This window comes from Anomalospiza imberbis, chromosome 17 (genome assembly GCF_031753505.1).
Source record: "Anomalospiza imberbis isolate Cuckoo-Finch-1a 21T00152 chromosome 17, ASM3175350v1, whole genome shotgun sequence".
Lineage (NCBI taxonomy): Eukaryota > Metazoa > Chordata > Aves > Passeriformes > Viduidae > Anomalospiza > Anomalospiza imberbis.
Genome location: NC_089697.1, coordinates 7,138,261 through 7,156,555, shown reverse-complemented (window position 1 = coordinate 7,156,555; position 18,295 = coordinate 7,138,261). Strand labels below are relative to the sequence as shown.

At 51.9% G+C, this 18,295-nt stretch overlaps 1 protein-coding gene across 1 annotated transcript in view; it reads right to left on the bottom strand.

Annotated features, from left to right (window-relative positions):
* NOL4L (nucleolar protein 4 like) overlaps positions 1 to 18,295 on the bottom strand; it is a 59,414-nt gene that overhangs the window by 30,573 nt on the left and 10,546 nt on the right. Inside the window, 3 exon segments of the mRNA XM_068207709.1 lie at positions 2,517 to 2,626; positions 7,182 to 7,293; positions 10,900 to 11,055. Of these exon segments, the coding sequence (XP_068063810.1) occupies positions 2,517 to 2,626; positions 7,182 to 7,293; positions 10,900 to 11,055 (378 nt within the window).

The window sequence follows — 18,295 nt, the reverse complement described above, 5'->3', positions numbered from 1 at the left end:
TTTGCATTATTACACTCATTATCTTCAGGTAGCCTCAGCATTAGCAGCTCCAGGTCCAGCCACAGCTGCCTCAGGAGTCAGGAGTGTGGCACTTGTTTTCATTCAAGTTACACCAGGGGAGGTTTAGGTTGAATCAGGAAAAAATTCTTCACCAAAGGGCTTGTCCAGCCCTGGAACAGGCTGCCCACCATCCCTGGAGGGATTTAAGCCATGTCAATGTGGCACTTAGGGACATGGTTTAGTGGTGGGCTTGGCAGTGCTGGGGGAATGGTTGGACTCAATGATCCTGAAGATCTTTTCAACCTAAACAATTCTATTGATTCCCCAGGGGAAGCCAGGGAATGTCCCATGTCAGAAGGGACTGCACTCAAATCCTGCTGGATTTTCCCCAGCAGGTCCAACCATCTGAATCCTCTCCAGACTTTTGTCATGATGGAAAATTTCAACGCTTCAGAAGTCTGAGCAATAGGACTGATCCTTTTTTTACTTTGCTCTCAGGAATCAGTTTCAGTAACACAGTGAACAGCAATTTTTACTTCTTCCAAACAGGTTTTTCCCTTGGCTGCTACGGCTTGGAAAGCTTTGAAAGCTGCGCTGCAGTGTAACAACAGGAGCACAGGAGAAGGAAAACTTTAGAGGCAGGGAATAACATCAAATCATTTGATTTATGATCTAAACCAACAACTGCTGGTTGCCTCAGCTGGTCCCTTTTTGTTCCCGCATGACAAACGCTTCTATTCCAATCTCTGCAAGCTTCAGGAGTATTCATGTTAGCAGCACGTTGTATCGATCTAGTGACAGTTCCAGTGCAAACTGCTGCACCAAAATTCAGGGTATGAACTCTAAATTACCAACCAAAGTTCTCAAAACAAGCATCCCTAAGCAGGCAGCTCAAAAACTCAAGATCCACTACTGAAGCCTCCCAGCTTCTGGGTGGTTTGCTATCCTGGGAGTAAGATCAAACTGCAAGGTCAGTGTGCTACCTGTATAAACTGGATACAGGAGTTTAATGAAGCTTTGTAGCACACTTCCCTTAAGCAGCTTCAGAGCCAAGAGGAACTGGTTGAAAATGCATAAATGGCTACAAGTCAAACCACTCGGTCCTCTGTATGCAGCAAACTTAACTTGAAGCAACCACCTGAAATGCTGAAAAGTACAGCCAGCTTTCATGGCCCTGAGTCCTTAGCCTTGGTGAAGAAAAGGATTGCAGGGTCTGCCACACCAATGCCGCCCTGCCAGGAGCTGCACCAAGACCCAGCAAAAAGTGCATGACCCAAAGGTGGTTGGAACATGTTGGCCTATTTATCCAGAAGTGGTCCCAAAGTAGCAATCAGATGGCACAAAGGGATACATCCATCCACTCCATGTGCACAGCCCAGTTCAGCCCAGTCCAGTTCAGCCCAACTGCCCCCCAAATTATCCACAATTCTACCGCCTGACCCATCATGAGCATAAAACCTGGCACATCAGCCTTTAACCTTTCAAAACGTGAAACGAATCCTGAAAGTCACTCAAGTGTCAAACAAGTGCAAAGGAAAAAGCTCTGAGACGCAGGAGTGCTTCCCATCAGATGCCATTTTGTCCTCCAGTAACAAGGTTTCACAACAGAAGTGATGGAAAAGCTCGGTATCCCTCCAGCAAACCCACACTTGGCACTTTACACCCTGGCAGTGATGCTCTAACCCACATCCCTTTAGGAAGCTGCTGGATAAAAGCCCCCATCGGGTGCTCAGGCTCCCTGCAATGTTTTCTACCACAGCACCATGAAAACGCTGTCATATCTTGCCACTGGCAGCAATGTGTGAAATCAAGTTCAGGTTTCAGTGTGCTGGAAAGAAATTCCAGCACTGGCTTCCAGTGCAGATTGTGGGGAGCAAGTAAAACATACTTTTCTTTTTATAGACTGTTTCCATGGTGCACAGAGGTTCCCATAGCTAATTCTGCAGCTGCAGAACTTCAGAAAATTGCACAGCCCGGGTATAATCCTGTGGCAGGGTGCCCTACACATCCCCAAAGCAAAATCCAGTGGCTTAACACTGTCACCAAACAACAGAGCCGTGTCCCACTTTGACGTGGGAGCGGAGCGGCTGCAGCTGAACCCCCTCAAGTTGCTGAGCAGTTTAAGAGAGTCCCAGAACAACCAAAGCCAGGTCTGGGCTTCAGACCCCATCTGCTAAAGCTCCCAGACATCAGTGGGAGATAAACAAATTACTACTTGCCATATATATTTTTAAAACAATTTCTTAGAAGTGCCGTACATCTAAAGAACAAGCAGACTCTTACAAGCAATAACTTCACCAACCCCATCTCTGCCTCTCTCCGCTGGCACAACTCTGAAGCAGCTCAGCTTCCAGGAGATCCAGGATACACTGCCTCCCAACTTGCTGTGCTTGGTCAGAGCCTGACCAGCTCAGACAAACCAGCCATTCCCAAAAACTTCCTCCTGAAATCAAAGTGCCCCTCCCCATTGCTCCCTTCAGCCCCTCGGCACAGGCAGATCCCGGCGCGTCACTCACCTGCTCCTGGGAATTCATCACCCGCAGCTTCATCTGCTTCAGGTAGGTTGAGGTGAGGGGCATGTTGTAGTCAATGATCCCAGAAACCAAGGAGGAAGGTGGCTCACTCTCTGAAGAACAGAGGAAAAGCTTTATTTAGATGAGGGACCTGCAGGTATGTTCTTGTAAATTAGGGGTATTTAGGAAAACTTCAAATCCCTGGCAAAAGCCACCCGCTGAGAGAAGGTTCCTCTAAGAACATGACCCCACCAAGAACATAATTACAGAACAGATGTTGTCTTGGGGGAAAAAAATAAAGAAAGAAAAAAAGCATTGCTGTCATCTGTGAAAAAAATGACACATAATGTATAATTTTTCAGTGTCCCCCAAAACTGAGGAAGAAATCGAGTCTTGCTGAAGCCTCAGAAGTGCTTCTATGCACATGGGAATTATGCAGGGGGTGATGAACAAGGATCTATTTGCAGCTTGCTTCAGCATTGCAAAGTCTTGCCAATTTTGCTGGGATTCCCTCAGGTAGGAGTTAACATTAAGGCAACGTATTAAGTATCTCTATCTGGTGATGAAGATTATTTTTAACATCCTCATTAAAACACAAACTTAATTTTAGAGATCTTTAATTTAAATTGTTCCTGTTGATTCCTCTGGCTGCATCACACTGAGGTCTAGAGACAGCTCCAGGTTTGGATGCTCCTGCAAATCACTCTGTCTGGCCAGGTCGAGTCCACAAAGCAAATTCTCAGTGATTTCTCTGAATTCTCAAAGATTTTTTTGCTCTGCCACCACCACTACGGATCCTGCAGGACACAGAACATGAAGGCTGCTGGAATGATCTGTTGTAACACTGAATTTTCAGGCTCACACAGTGGGTTTGTCTAGGAGAAAAGCTGCCATTGTCCACAGGGATGGCCGATGGCTACAAGCAAGATTTCTTTGCCCTCAGCACAGGCAGATGCAAGTCTGGAGAATTAATCCAGGCCTTCCAGCACATGCTGAAGGGATGTGTGGTACCCACTGGACAGGGACCTTAAGCAGCAATGGGGAAGAAAGATTCCCAGGAGTTGAAGGTGAACTTATGGTGGGAGGTTTCCATTCCTGATTCTGAATCTCCCTGGCTGGCTTGCATTTTCTGGGGTCACTGGTTTCACAGGCATATGTGACAGAGCCCCTTGAAAAAGAGCCTTCACAAAATGTTTTACAGCACCTCAGAAAAGCCATCAACCCAATTCTAATGGGCCTGCTTCTCAGAAATGCTGAGTATTAAAAAATCCTGTTGGAACTCAGCAGACCTGAAGATGCTCCACACCTCTGGAAACACATCTATCATGCCTGATTAAGAAATTACCTGACCCCAAAACTGCCTGTAATTGACTTAAACATCACAAAGGTCTTTGTAAATCTTCTCTATCAAGACATTGACTGGGTCCATGGAAATACAATGCTTTTTTCTCAGGTTCATCTAGTCCACTCCTGGGCAGATAGAGCATTCCTGCCTGTGGGTGCAGGGAAGGGTGGCTAGTGCCACTCAAGCCATCAACTTGCCCAAATATGAATGTCCAAAGCTTTTAGGAACCTTGTAAACTGATTCCTCCATCTTTTCTCATGGCTGTATGTCAGCAGTCTCTGTCACACTTTGACCTACAGATTAGGAGCACTTATATGTCTCTATAACACCCAAAATAAATCTTTATTGTGTTGTGCACAGATGCTGTGCTGTGATGAAAAGATGCTAAAATCCCAGTGCAAGGGGAGCTTTTCACAGGAACAAAACCTGCCACCTTCCCCAGCTGGCTGAGTCCCTAAGAGTTTGGGAAAGCATTTGCTAAGAGTAACACGGACCGAGCTGCCCTCTGCTGAAGCACAGGCACGGATGAGGTGAGTGTTTGGGATCTCTGAGGATGATAAGTTGCTCTCCTGCCATTCCCCACTCCACTGCTCAGCACTGCAGAGATGAATGAAGCTGAACAGGAGCAGCTCAGCATCTTCAGATGGGAAGGAAGAGGGAGGTTAAGTGATCTTTTAGTGCTTAGATTCTGCCTGAAACGATTCTGATGTAAATTTGGAACAATCCCATTAGAGGCCACAAATTTAATGTGAATTTGTGCAACTGCACCACATAAGGGCTTGAGCCCAAGAAACCAAACCCCTTTTTTTTTCCTTTTTCTAAGTTATCTGGGAAAGAAAGAAAGAAAGAAAGAAAACCTTTGTTTTAAAAGGCCTGGGGGCTTCACAGGAACAGTCCTCACATCCTATGTCACAAGAGGAAGCTCCTGGAATCCTTTAGCTCATTTTTCAGTTATCTCTATCACATGCCCCACATGCTGGACACACAGATGGAACAGGCAGAAATGGTTTTGATCCTAGCTCCACATTTTTATCACTCCACCAGAATTACTCCTAATTTAATAACACTGTAAAGAGATCCCAGTGAAGTCCAGTGACGTTCAAACTTTCCCACAAGCAAGACAATTTGCTTTTATGAATGATGTGGGTGCCCTGCAGGGTTTGATGTCAGATATGTTTAATTAGGGGTTTTTGTGATCACAAATTAAATGTGTTCAGATTTCTTTCACAGACAAGAGAAGTAGAAAGAGATGGGAATGGCTCAAATTTTGTCATCTTACTGAGTTAAACTTTACCTGTATGTGCCTCTATGTGTGTATGCACGTGCATACACCTCAGTAATTCTTCTATGACCCCAGTGGTTTTTTTAGGTGATTCACTCCTGATAAATTCCTGAATACCCGTTAGTGAAATCAGACACCCTTCCCCAGGAAAAGTAACCTTATCTAATCTATTTAATGCATTTTCACATGTACTTAGTCACTATTTAGGTACTATTCAGGCAGAGAAGCACTTCTGTCCTTTCATTCATGGTGGGTAAGGCTTTTTACCTGTGGGATCCTTTGTATTCCTGATTGATTTATTTTTAAGAGAACTGCTAAGGGAAGAAGCTTTATGAAAATAAACAAAAACTGATATTAATATAGAAATTTGTTCAGGAAAGATGGATGTCAGCCTTGATCATGTTTCCCAGAGCTAGGACCACAGTGGGAGGGATATCCAGAACCAGGTGTTCCCTGAGCTGCCTCTGAACTGGGATGGGTGTGTGTTGCTGGGAGAGGCACAGGAGATGCAGCATGGTGGGTGGGTGGAAGCCCCTGAAGGAGGACCAGGTTGGACAGGGCTTTGAGGAACCTGATCTAATGGAAGGTGTCCCCGCCCTTGATGGGGTTGGGATGAGATTGACATTAAGGTTCCTTCCAAACCTAACCAGTCTGTGAATCTGTGAAGGAACAACAACCCTTTTTAGCAGCTGCTTCCTGAAAAGGGATCCCAAGCTCTGGAACTGGCAGCTCAGCTACTGCCAGGCATTTAGGAAGATGTGCCTGGTGTGGGTGAAGCCAACAAGTGACATCCCTGTTGGCCTGGCTCATGCCATCACCCTTCCTGTCCATGAGCTGGCTGCTGCTCCGAACGTCACCCGTGAGGGATGTGGTGCAATCCGTGTGAAGGTCAGGTTTGCTCCCAGCAAGGCCAAAGGCCAAAATTTTCTGGATGTAATTGGAAAGAGGGATCAGGCCCTTAGCTGGCAGAGTGGGAAGTGCTGTGGTAATGGAGCTTCGACTAATAGAATTCACATGGAGCTATTTGGGAGAGTTTTTGAGAAATTTAAAAAAATCTAAAGAGTACAAAACATTTCAGCCACTACCTTTGGCTAGATGGCACATAATCCACTTACACAAAACCTCTGGGGTGTCCATAGCTCTGCTCCCAGCAGTAACAATTGGCAATCAGCATTTAATATTAGAAATTCTCTATTGTTGTACCTTTTGTTCCTTAAATTCTGCTTCCCTTCCTGATAAGAGCTGCCAAATGAGCCACTTTGCCTTGCCACTTTTGAAATAGACCAACTCCCTGCACTTTGCTTAGGTTTTTTTTTTTTTAAAGAATCAATTTTAATGGCTGAAATCAACATCACTTTGCACTTGATCATGAAAACAAGTTTGTAATTCAGAAAACAACCACACAAACATTTAACCAGCTCCTCTGGAAGAGAACCTGGTCCCATCTTCTTCCCACTCCTGCTCTCTCTTAGACCTAAGAAGCTGCAGATTGGATCTGTCCACAAAAGAACTATAAGGAGTCAACCACCTCAGTGGCCACACTATGTGTGTACACAGGCACAGTGTAAATGTGATTGCCAAAACACTTGCCATTATCTAACTCAGGAGCAGGTGCTTACCTATTAATTAAGTGTAAATTGCTTCTTTATCAGAAACTTCAGCTATTCAGAAATATTCTGTGTCTTTCAATAGAAAATCACCAGTTCCAGGGAAAAACCTGAGGTTATTTTTTTAAGACATTGAGGTTTCCAGCCTCACATGGTGGGTGATTGCAGCCACATCTGTGGTATTTCTGACCCATGTTTTGGGCGGCACTGGGGAAGCTTGAAAGAAAGCCAGGCTGCTTCTGCTCCCTAAGCTGTAAGAAGCAGGTTTAAGCAATTCCTTCAGCTTGGCTATGAGATGAAAAATATCCCAGGTTAGGAAAACCCTTAGGTTACGATGTATCTCAGGGGCAGGACAGTATCTGGCAGCTCTCGGTGGCACTGTGCTGGTGCAAAATGCAGAGTCAGCTGTGCTGGCAGAAGTCACTCGCCTTTACCTTTGGGCTCCAGGCCATTGGAGTTGAAATGCATCCTCTTCTGGCATTCAGTGCAACTCATCAGGAACCTGGTCACAGCTTCTCTCGGGAGGAAAGCATAGGTCTCTGCAATCTGAGGAAACAACAGAGAGCTGTAAGTCCTGGGAGAGGGAGAACGGGGTGGAGAGTGCAGGGATCGCGAGCATAACTCATAGCCACAAGTTGTCCCCTCCAGCCCTAAATTCCTCCCTCCAGAGCAGCTGTTGGTGGGGGAACACTTTTGGGAGGGTAACTGGTGTGCCAGTGAGGCACCAAGACACAAATGAACAGACCTTTGGTATCCCTCCATTCCCATGCCTTCCCAGAAACTCCTTCCCATTTCCTCTTGAAGTCGGAGAAGAGCAAAGCTATGAATGTGTAAGAATCAAATGTGAAAGTAAGGCCTCGTCAGCTCTGTTTGCATTGTTAATTACCATCACACCACTAACCTGAAGAATCCATTAATCTTTTGTAAGGGCAGGTCACTTTTTCCCACAATGACAATCAATTACTGTTAATAATACTTTGCACTTCTGTGACATATTTTATCTAGGGAATTGAAAACATTTTTCCAAACAGTAATGAATTAAGTCTCCTGAACCTTTGTGGGATATATATTTTACAGATGAGGAAAAGCTAAGGATAAATATTTAAAACTTGAATGCTTGAAGTTAAACACTAGATCCAGACCTAAGCACCCACAGAAGGTGTCTGGCAATCCCTGTTATTGCAATTAATTCCTGCCAGCAGTAATTTTATGGTATTTCTAAAGATCAAGACTAGGTTATTTGGAGAAGGAATGAGACAATTTAATGTAGACAAAGTTCTTTAAGGCCATAAAAGACCATCAAATCTTGAAGTCTGACCTGTGTAGCACAAGTCACGAAACTTCACCCAGGTTCTCCTGCAGCCCAGTGGCCGGTGGTTCGCCTAAAACATCATCCAGGAAGCCATCTGGTCTTAATTGGAAAGCATTAAAAGGTGGAGAGCCCACCTCTTACTCTGGGCTGGCTCCTATGGTTAATCACCCATCCTGTTTGGTCTAAGTGACTTGTCCAAGCACTGCAGTTCCCAAACCAGGGGCCGTGACCCCCACAGGGGTCACAGCACTTACAAGTGGGGTCATAAAGCAGACAGAAATTCAATTGTTTGTGCCAGTCCTCGGGGCTGCAAGCCCGGCAGAAGTGGGGCTCAGGACGGGAAGTGGGGCTGCAATCAGACACCTCGTGGGTGAGGGCTGGTGACTGGGCTGAGCTGAGAGGACAGCCCAGGATGTCCTGATCCCCCTCCTCTGGCCGGTGGGCATCGTCCTCCTGCCTGACATAGTTAACAAATAATTCCAAAATTCTAAAAGTCCACATTAAATACAAAAATACCTAAATTCCACTCATTCTTCTACCCGGAGGGGGTGCTGTTCTAGAAGCAGAGCAGCAGGGCAGGGGCAGAGGCTCTGCAGGATCATGGCTCAGGCAGCGCCGTGCCCGGCTCTGCGGTGGGAGGGAGCCGCATCCATCTCCACTGCGCGGCAGCAGAGCCCGGGCTTTCACACGCACAGAATGCCAGATGGGTGGAAAGTTCAGGCGGGGACCTTGTCCCAGCGCTCAAATGGAGGCTGCAGTGCCTGGTCCTCATGGGATTCTCCTCCTATTTAGCTGGAGCCCCAGCGAGCTCTGTTGTGGCCGAGCGGATGCCAGCTCAGTCTCTGCCTCGGTGTGATATTTATTGATGCACCAGCACAAGGGATTCCCGCAGAAACGCTGAAATGAGGGGCCTGGAAATTGCTGGTGGCAGCCGTGGTGGGGTGTCGCAGGTAGGGAACTGTCCCCGCGTGCTGCCTGCCCGGCTCAGCCACCTCCCTGCCTCTTTGGCTCCAGCAAGCCCACAGTCTCTGCTGCAAATGTTCGGCTAATTTTAGTGATACAGTTGTTATTTCTCAGCTGATTTGATGCTCTGCAGAGCAGACAGCTTCCTTGATGAGTTATCTCCCATCCAAACTCCCTTTCTGATTGCCTCCCTTCAGAGGTCATGGACAAGGGCAAACTCTCCAGTGTCTCTAATCAGAAGTGGTGGGGAAAAGGAGCAGGGAGAAGGAGGCAGGGGACCCTGTAGCCTCTCAACTGGCCACCCAGCAGTGTCTCTTTGTGTACCCGTTCCAGGCGTGGCGTGTGCTCTGCACCATTTCACCTTCCAGCTCAGGCTACAAAGGCGCTCTGGGCAGCAAGGGCAGGAGTGAGGGCAGGAGCGGGGCTGGGCAGCCCAGCCAGCAGCGTCCTGCCAGGTCAGGAGGGGATACACGCTGCTAATGTGATGATCTCAGCTCAAGAGGGAGATGAGGGGTGGAGCATGAAGCTCTCTGACTGCTGTGAGCAGGCCTGGGAAAACAGACGGATCCAGCCTGCTCCCCTGGGGCTGTGCAGGGCACAGATTAGTCCTCCAGAGAGATGAATTGAAGGAATTAGGGAAGGGTCGGAGTGGTCTGCTGGGGAAATGAGCAGAAAGTTTTCGAATTGTGGTCACGCTGCTGGGGCTGCCCCCCCTGGACCATAGAAAGGTCACTTGCCCCCAGCCAGGGAGGGTCAGTGCTTACCCCAGCCCCCAGCCCCATGCTTTGCCACAGGGGCAGGACTGGAGTGCTCAGGGCAGGGAGCGATGCCATGAGCTCTGTGTGCAGAGCCCTGCTCCCTGGGGACTCCCACCACATGTGGGAGGCTGCAGGGCACTGGGCTGCCTCACCAGCACTGCCAGCACCACAGCGTGGATGGAGCAGGGACACAGGACAGACTCCAACACTGTGCTGACTCTGGCAGCACACTGAGCTGTGCAGAACCTCAGGCATCATCAGGGAGATGAGGGCAGCCTGCAAAGACCTCTCTGTGACATTGTATACACCAGAGAGATGAGCTGCCAGCAAGCCACTTCTGTCTCTAAGCGACCTGGTCCTTAGGGCTGTGGGATTCAAGGGAGTAGCTTGGTTCTGGACAGTAAATTCAGCTCTTCTTTTAAAAGGAGAGCCCAAACATTTGCATCGAAGGGCTGTGCAGAGTCAGGAGAAACAGCAAGCTCCCTGGAGAAGCACACTTCAAGCTAAATTATTCCTGACCTAACTAGAGTGGTGTTGCAGGGTGGATAGAGCTGATTCTTGGCATCCATAGAACCAAGGAACCAAGACAAGCCTTAGCTGGGTGTCTGCTTCCATTTTGTAACTGAGGAAACCCAGGGCAGGAGAGGTGGGAAAGGCCAGGGCCATGCCCCAGTCCCCCTGTCTGGCTGCTCCTGACCTTCAAGGCCCACACGAGACATTTCCCTCTGGCAGAGGGAGACAGGGAGGCAGATGACCGAGAGCAAGCAAGGGACCGGACAAGCATTCTCTCATCCATCACTAATACTGAGGGTTTCTCTTCCTTTTCCCTTCAGACATGCACAGTGTCTTTGTATGATTCCCCTGCTCTCTCCTCTCCCGGCAGCCGCGCACTGCTGCCGCTGCAGCCCGGATTCCCGTCCCCGAGCACAGCTGCTCTGCCTTTAAACCCCTCCTTCCTCACGCCTCCCCGCACAGGCACACTGGGCTCTGCCTCGCCTCTGCCTCCCGCCAGTGGCTCCGCTTCTACCTGCCCTGTCATCCCCATTCCCGAGGGACTGTCCCTCCCGCAGCCCCTCCGCTCCAGAGCCCGCCCTGCCCGGGGCACGGGGGGACTCTCACCGCTCGGTAGGTTTTCTTCTGCCCGGCATGTTTGGGTGCTTTGCCCGGCTCCGACGAGCTTTCCACATGCATCGAGTAGATGATGTCAAAGAAATCTTCCACCACAGCCACGCGTTTGAGAGAGATGCCCTCGGGCTCCGACAGTCCATCTGCCCCCTACAACAGTGCAGGCAAGTTGAGTTAGTGTCAGCGATGGGTGACAGGGGTGACGAGATCGGCCCGGGGCTAATGTGGTTGGAGGGGGCAGAGTGGCTGTGCTCCCGCCTCGGGCTGCCTTGGGCACGGGGGATGTGGGGGATAAATTAAACAGCGCTTCAGGGAGGATCCTGCTGTAGCCAGGGCAGTGGCGGCTGCTGCTGTCGTGCTGCTAAAGCTGGCAATGAAATTGGGCCAGGAATAAAAACAAGGGAAGAGTCCAGAGTGGAGTCACAACTGATCAAGCAATTCAATTTCCGTAATGTGGGATGGTTTTGCTAGGCGGGGAACAGGCGGGGGAAGCTCTTTAGACCTGCACATGGTGCTAAACCATCTTGGGAAGCCCTGAGATGTGAGGTACTCTTGCTGGCTACAGTCCCTGTGGACATGGATCAGCCAGCAGGACAAGGTTTCACTGCGATGCCAGGATACAGCCCCTAAAGGAAGGAGCCAGCATCCCCTCCTTCCCTGCACTGACCTTTCCAAGGCTCCCTCCCTCTCACAGACGCAGAGCAGCTGAGCGCTGGCAGCAGCAGCACAGCTCTTTGTGTGTTCGGATGTGCTGGAGAGCAGGAGGCAGTAATTCTGCCACACGACAGTGGTGACAGACTGATGGGAGTGGGAAGTGTGGGGAGCAGTGCTCCTCCGAGCTGACTGGCACCAACGGTGTCAGCTCACACTGGCAGGGTATGCCGTGGGAAGGGGAGGCAGCCTCTGGGACCCGGCAGCTGATATGGGCACTTGGCACAAAGCATCAGGGCAGGAAGGGCTAGTGGGAGGTGGTCAGTGGCTACTGTAATGGCAGGGGAGCCGAGAGAAGGCCAGACTTTGGGAGGTCACTTAGCTTGCTCCTTGAAAAAATGCCATTTTTGCATAGACAAAAAAAATTTAAATATTCTTTCTATCTATCTATCTATCTATCTATCTATATTACATCCCTTTAAGGGCTGCTTTCCAAAAGGAATGCATGGATGTTGTCCAGTGGGTATCCACCAGGCTGCTAAGCAGCAACCTGCACATCTAAATTACCTGCAAACTACCTTTTTCACCGGCATTCACACGTCCCTGAGGGCAGGCAGAAGCTGCCAGGGAGCTGTGGGCAGGGTTTGTGGGCAGGGTCTGGCAGGGGTCTGCATGCAAAGGGAACAGCCAGTCTCCTAACCTGCATTTCTGTTGTCCTTGGTTGGGCTCCGTGTATCTTACACAGTCTATAGATTGAATAAATGCTGTTCTTTAAGCCACCAGTGAAGGGCCTCTCAAAAATCAATCACTTAGTGGGCCCACCTTCTGCTAAAGCTACCCAACATCTCAGAGGAGCAGTCATTTAATGTACAGCGCTGCCTATTAGAGTTGGCTCCTCACCCCAATTTCGGAACAGAGACTGCCTGTCCTGGGCACACGCTGCAGCGGGACGGTCGCTGAGCTCACCCGGGACACGGGCACGAGGATTTTCCAACACAAACCACCTCTCCCCTCCCCGGGGAGCCCCAAGCCGGGTCTGAAGGTGGCTGTAACAAAGAGAATATTGAGAGCGAACACAAGGGGCAGGGTGGCAGGGCTGCGTGGTGGGGGTCGGGAAACTTCGCCCCAGGGAGTGTCTTTGAGGAATATAGATCTAATTTCTTCTGTCACCGTTCAGAGAGTTTCAGTTTAATCGAGGGCATGGGTATTCCCCTGCCAAGGAGGAGCGGGCATTAGGAGGCTTCCTACTGACCAATAATCCTCAGAGCAGGGTTGAAATGAGGATAATTACAGAAACAGGACAAAGGAAAATGCAGCAGGGGAAAAGCACAGTCAGATCTAACAAGCAGAGCCCTCAAAATTAAGGCTGTAACCAACCCTGTATGCAAATCATTGTTTCCAACCAGCTAATATCCTCCTCCTGCATGGCCAGCAGGTCCCTGTTTCCTCCCCGGTTTCAGAAGGAATGCAGTGAAGGTAACCTCAGGGTCTGGGCATTGCTACAGCCTCCCTGCACACCCAGCAGCGCTCTCCTCTCCACCCCGGCTGGATGCCGGATGCCGGAGCTGCCTCCTCAGCATCCCACTCCCTGCAGCGATCCTCCATCCCCTCCTCAGCCTTGTGACTGCTCTCCCCGTGATGATTATTTAGCTTTGGGAAGCAGGTGAGATGCAAGCCGTATCAAAGCCACTGGGTATAAGAAGCTGTATCAAGTCAGTGCCTCCAGGATTAGGGAGGTTTATATCTGGCAATATATCCAAATGTTGACCTAGGATTTAAGAGGACACGTGTGCTATAAAGTACCTCTCCGAGGGGCCCACGCCCCTCGGGTTCCTCCTTCCACACCCAGCATTGCTCACCAGTATTCAAGGCATGAGTCAGAGACCATAATATCTCAGAAAGGCTTTAAAACCCTCAGGTTTAAATAGCAATAAAAATTCAGTTGGGAAGCAGAATGGGAAGAAGGGATGCTTTTACCCTGTCCTGGTGTTGGGCCTTTATTAGAAGTCACCTGCCCCCACAAGGAGTAAAAGATTTCAGAAGCAAAGCTCAGCCCTGACAGAGCTGCTTGGAAGCGGGTGGCATTTCAGGTGCTGAGGAGTCTCTCTAGCACCTTCCAGCCATCCTCCTTTCCCCTGTATTTGTCCAGCACCGGTCTGTCTCTCCCTCTTCCCAGTCTCTCCTTCTTTTTCTCTGTGTACTGTGCCCCATAGTTCTCACCCCCCCTTTCCTGTCATCCTCCCCACCTTCCCAGAGCTGTTAGCACTCTCTCCTCTCAGCTCCTCTCCTCCATCAGGTCTTTTTCCTCCCCAGTGTCCTTTGTCTTCCCCACCTCCTCTAGTTCCACATCTCTGAGCACCCGTACCCCCGGGACCCTCTGCCCTAGCACCACTCTCCTGGGCCTCGCTGCCCCTGCACCTCCCCTGTCCCTGCTCCACCCGCCCGACCCCGGCCTCCTCCAGCACCCGCGGATCAGTGCCGGGAGGCGCCTCTGCGGCCCGAGGTTGCCTCCCGTGCTCGGCCCCGGGCGGCGACAGCCATTTCAGGCAGCGCTGTCCCGGGTGCGCCACGGGCCGGGCAGCGCTTCCCAGGGACCGGCCATGGCGCTGGCAGCGCCGAGCCCCGGCACCTTTGTTCTCGGCAGCCGCCCCGGGCACGCTCGGCCCCCGCCGGGCCCGGGACGGGGGCGGTGCGGCGGGAGGGGACGGGGAGCGCCCGGGCAGCCCCGAGCGGCGGCGCGGGGTGACATCTGCCGCGGCGGGGAGGGAGGCAGGGCCGGGCGAGCCCCCCCGCCCGGGCCGGGCTGGGGCCCGCCGGCAGGTAGCGGGTAACCACGGCAACCGGCGGTAATCCGCTCCCCCGGGCCCGCCGCCGCCGCCCCGCGCCCGCTGCCCCCGCGCCCCGCCCGGCGCGGACCGGCCCGGGGCAGGCACCGGCGGCGGCGGGGCCCGCTGCGGCCGGTCCCGCACCTCGCCGAGCCTGGGACGGGCGGGCAGGGGCAGGGGCAGGGGCGGGTTCCTACCACCCCCAGGCACCGCCATCCCGCCGGAGCTCTGCTCACTTGTCGAGCCCCACTGCAGCCCTGCCGCACTCCCACAGCCCTGCCACACCCCCACACGGGCCTGCCCCGGCTCCCGCAGCCCTGTCAGGCTCCTACACGGACCTGCCCCGGCTCCCGCAGCCGTCAGGCTCCCCCACGGACCTGCCACAGCTCCCCCATGGACCTGCCACGGCTCCCACACAGACCTGCCATGCTCCCACAGTCCTGCCATGCTCCCACACAGCCCTGCCATCGCTCCTATACAGCCCGGTCCTGCCTTGGAGCCTGGCAGCAGCACCCACACATCTCCATGACCCGCCTCCTCCACCCACCCAGCTCCCTCTGCACCCAGCAACCCGCTGTGTCTCCACCAGCCCCCGTGGTCATTCCTGAGCAGCCCAGACTGGGTGTGAAAACTGCCATAATGGGAGATTTTCACAGCCAGACCGTAGCACTGATGAGCTAGCCCTGTTTTCTGTGGGGCAGCAGATCCACGGCCAGCAGCTGCCACCTGATCCAGTCCATTCTGCCCGCGGTGACCTCCACCCCAAGCGCCGGTGAGCTGCCACCACCCCAGCGAAACCAGACTCCCAACCCAGGCAGCTCCAGGGAGGCCAAGGGATGACAGCAGGCTTCATGCACAGGACTTCTCAACCCTTCAAGCCCTTCCCCAACTTGGACTTGGGTTTGGGAGAATCTGGGAGCATTTAACCTGAGCTCTCCAAAGCCTGCATGCTCCCAGCTCCTCTTGAGACTGACTGGGGTAGACACTGCCAGAAGAACTGGAAACTGCCCGTTCTGGGCTCAGCAGCATGGAGGGTCTTGGATCTGCTCTTGCACTGCCTGGCAGGGCAATATCTGCCTTCTCCAGTGGCACTGGCAGTTCTCCTGGGGCCCAGGAAGCTACCCCGCTTCACAGCTCTGCAGGGAAGTATCCCTTCTCCAAGGGGGTGATGCTGGGAGGGCCATCAGACTGGGGCTGCTGGAGCAGGAGTGGGATGGGAGGGAGTGCCGACTGCTTCCCCATCTGCTGTGCTCAACAGCAGATAAAACACTGCCCCGGCCCTCGCACGAGGGGCCGATACCAGCCGAATTCAGCTTCCTGTGAGTCAAAAGCAGCTTCCTGCCAGCAGAGCTCTGCCTGATAATGGCTGTGTTCTGCTCTCTGCCCGGGAGCAGACCCTCTGCCCTTGCCTCTCCTTGCACTTCCCACATGAAAGCATTCCCTTCTGTATCTCCCAACCACAGCATCTCCCCACCCCAGTACAGAGGCGCACGTTAAACTAATTTCCTGCTGCTGGCTGGAAGGGCCACTGTCACCCTCAGCCCTGGGACAGCCGAGCTGGATGTTTGGGGCCAGCCGTATCGAGCTGTCCCTCAAGGTCATCTCCCTTGTACACAGAGACAGGCCACATCGCTTGCTCCGCCTGTGCTCCAGCTGCTGCTGGCTGTGGGACACAGCCACTGTCCCCAGCCAGGTCAGGATCAGAGTTCCCCTGTCCCCCACTGGAGTCACCCCATGGCATGACCGTGGGTTCCCCAGCGGACACCAGCAGCAGTGCCATTCCTGTGGCACTCACCCATCCCTCGCCCTTTCTTCCAGCCCTGGGTGGTTCCTTCTGCTGCACAAAGGAGGATCTCTTTTTTGATATGAGCAAAAGTGGGGTTTGGGTTTTATCTGAGCACTCTGCTGCTCTTTCCTCTTTGAAGTGTCTTTCTAATTTTCTACAAGTTGTATTTTGTTCTAAGGGAATTTTTGGTCTTCTGACAAAAATGCTCAGCTGGACAAGGGAGTGGATGTGCACAGGACAAAGCAATTGGGACCTACTGGGATCAGAAACTGTGATATACAGTATGGGATGTAATCCTGCCATGATGCCAGAGACTTCCTATCAAGCGCTCCAGAGATCATAGAAACGTAGAATGGTTTGGATTAGAAGGGACCTTAAAAAACATCTTGTTCCAATCCCTCTGCCAAGGGCAGGGACACCTTCCACTAGACCAGATTTCTCCAAGTCCCATCCAGCCTGGCCTTGACACTTCCAGGGATGGGGCAGCCACAGCTTCTCTGGGCAGCCTGTGCCAGGGCATCACCACCCTCACAGAGAAGAATTTCATCTTAACACAGTGATTCCTCAAGTCCATCTCCCTGGGCAGCCCATGGCCCCCCAGTGTCTACCTGCACCAGCACTGTGGCCACCACCAGCCCACAGCCCACAGCCCACCTCTGCAACTGCTCCTCCTGCACAGGCTTCAGCACCAAAACAGACGTTTTATTTCAATATGGACTCTTACAACTTTTGATCAAGAAACTGTTCTTGGTACTTCTCATCTCTGGGAAGTCAGCCCTTGATTGGCTTCTATATTTAGACTTCTCCAGGGCTTTAGGAAGTTCACTCCTCATGGTATTTAGGTGTAGGATGAAAGCAGCTTTTGCGGGGGATATGTTAAACCACAGCAGGCTCCCTCTGCTAATGCTGCGAGGAGAAAGAGGAGCTAGATTCCTCGAACTTCCCTCTTCCTCTTGCCCCTCATGCCAGGGGCACAGAGCGTGCCTTAGAAATAGGCACCAGGAAGACACTGGCCTGAAAACAGTATCAGCTGTATGGCTCATAATAAAAGGACCCACAAGAAGACGATGGGAAATGCTCTGACTGACAGATTTTTGCTCTTTTTTTCTCCTGGAAATATTTTGCTAGGAATTTTTTCTGATCATTTCTGGTTGAAAAATGGGAGAAAAGCAGTTGCTAAAATGCTGATGGTGCTTCCCTGTGCTGAGCATTTTGTCTTGTGTCTGTCTTGTTGCACCAAGCAAACAGGAGCCCTATCCTGCACTTAGAGCTCCAGCTCCACTCACTGCAGTGAAAACAGCCCCAGCCCTCCTGAGCAGCTGAGCATCCCTCTGGCCCAAGAGAGCTCATTTCTCCTGGGGAAACTGAGGCACAGGAAGAAATTATTTTCCCAATACTCTGTGCTGATTCAGGCCAAGACTGGGGACATTCACATTGCTTCTCTAGCCAGAACTGTACACAATACTTTTTTTTTTTTTTTTCCCAAAGTAAATACTTCCTCATGAGGGGAGCCGGGTGCTTTATTTTTAGCTGGCAAACACAGCTGAGGTGCGTGTCTTTCACGGGGCACAGGCGCCTCCTCAGAGCGAGCTGCTCTTTCAGCTGCTGCAGCTGAGCCATGGGGATGGGTCCAGGCCTTTGCTCTGACCTCAGCTTACTCCTCTCCTGCCTCCCAGGCCTGGAAATGAAAACAGAGCAGCCTGGGAGGGGCGAGCCTGGAAATGGCAGCCCTGCCTCCAGCTGAGGAGAGGGCCCAGGTGCCAAGGGGAGGTTGGTGTGCTCAGGGTCTGGTGGGTGGCTGGGGATGGGGCTGCCACCCATCCCGGGGCTGCCACCCATCCCAGGGCTGCCTGAAGGACAGAGGAGAAGCCCAGCAGGAAGAGATTCTTGCTCAGATGCCTGCTTAGAGACTCCTTGGATGCCTGCTCTGCCCGGGAGGCAGAGGACATTTTGCACGGCGCAAGAGAGCAGAGCTGCCTCCCTGCCAGCACCAGGCTGTGTGCCGGCAGGGAAGCTGCAGGAGCAGCTGGATCTGGCAGGCAGAGGCAAGCACAGTGCTCCCCAATAAATTGTGACCCTGCACCTGCTGGACGGGAGCAAGGGGGATCTGGCTCTTTCAGGGATAACA